General features: G+C 65.2%; 1 protein-coding gene across 1 annotated transcript in view; it reads left to right on the top strand.

The window, feature by feature from the left end:
* Nucleotides 1–901: 901 nt before the first annotated feature.
* Nucleotides 902–1,139, top strand: part of TMEM161A (transmembrane protein 161A) — a 4,810-nt gene continuing 4,572 nt past the window's right edge. Inside the window, 1 exon segment of the mRNA XM_019610077.2 lies at nucleotides 902–1,121. Coding sequence (XP_019465622.1) covers nucleotides 1,119–1,121 — 3 coding nt within the window. The 5' untranslated portion in view covers nucleotides 902–1,118.

Genomic DNA, 1,139 nt, shown 5'->3' on the forward strand with positions numbered 1-1,139 from the left:
CCGGGGGGTGGGAGGGTGTCGGGACACGGGCGATGCTGGGGGCGAAGGGCTCTGTTCGTAGTGGGGGCGCCCTGCAGTCAGCAGAAGAGGGGCTCGGGGGCACCGTAACCCGTGAGCTCGGCCCTATCGGTGGAGGGCTACGCGGCCCCGGGGGTATCTGGGGAGGTTGCTGCTGCCCTCCGCCCCGGGCAGGGTACCCCAACCCACGGGAGACGCTCGGGGCACGGGCGGAAGCGACATCTAGCGGGAACGCATCCCGTCGCCCGAAAGCTCGATATCCATGGCAACCTCTGGGCATCGCCCCCGTCCGGCCCGGGGCACCGGCAGCGCCAGGGAACCCCCCGTTGGAGTGGACTGATGCCCATAGCGAGGTCAGAGAGGTCAGTGTGAAGTGCTCCGGAGCACCGTGCTGGGCCCGGGTCACCCAGGAGTGCCAGGAGCAATGCACGATGCCGTTTGCAACGCACGATGCTATTTGCAATGCACGATGCCGTTTGCAACGCACGATGCTGTTTGCAATGCACGATGCCGTTTGCAATGCACAATGCCGTTTGCAACGCACGATGCTGTTTGCAATGCACGCAGCGATGCACGGTACGGTTTGCAGCACACAGAGCGATGCTGCACAAACCCTTCCCCTGTCGTCAGACAGCGCTGCCCTGGCATTGCCCGCTTTGTCCCCTCCGGTGTCACAGGGCAGCAAGGGGATCAAATGCATCAAATGCATCAAACGCATCAAACGGGAAACTCGTGCAGAAGGAGCCGCAGCTCTCAGAGCCGTGCGCACCTCTGCGCTCCGAGCACACCAACCGTGGGGCTGCGTGGGCATTGCAAAGCCTCCCTTGGTGCACACGTACAGCACGATGCACACACACGCAGACGCTCCGCAGGGCTGCACGCACAGAACGCAAACACAGCACGAGCCGTGGCGGAACCACAGCTCCCAGCAGGCAGCGCCCGCGGAACGGACCGCCAGCAGAGGGCCCGCCCTCCCCCGCGGGTTTGCCATTCCATTGGTCAGAGAGCTGCCGATCACCACGAGAACGGCGCCGGATTGGCCAGCTGGGAAAGGGGGTGGAGGGTGGGCTTCCTGTGGCCGCCTTTGCGCTGACCCCAGCATGGTGAGAGCGGGGCGGGGG

The sequence above is a fragment of the Meleagris gallopavo genome, chromosome 30 (genome assembly GCF_000146605.3).
Source record: "Meleagris gallopavo isolate NT-WF06-2002-E0010 breed Aviagen turkey brand Nicholas breeding stock chromosome 30, Turkey_5.1, whole genome shotgun sequence".
NCBI lineage: Eukaryota > Metazoa > Chordata > Aves > Galliformes > Phasianidae > Meleagris > Meleagris gallopavo.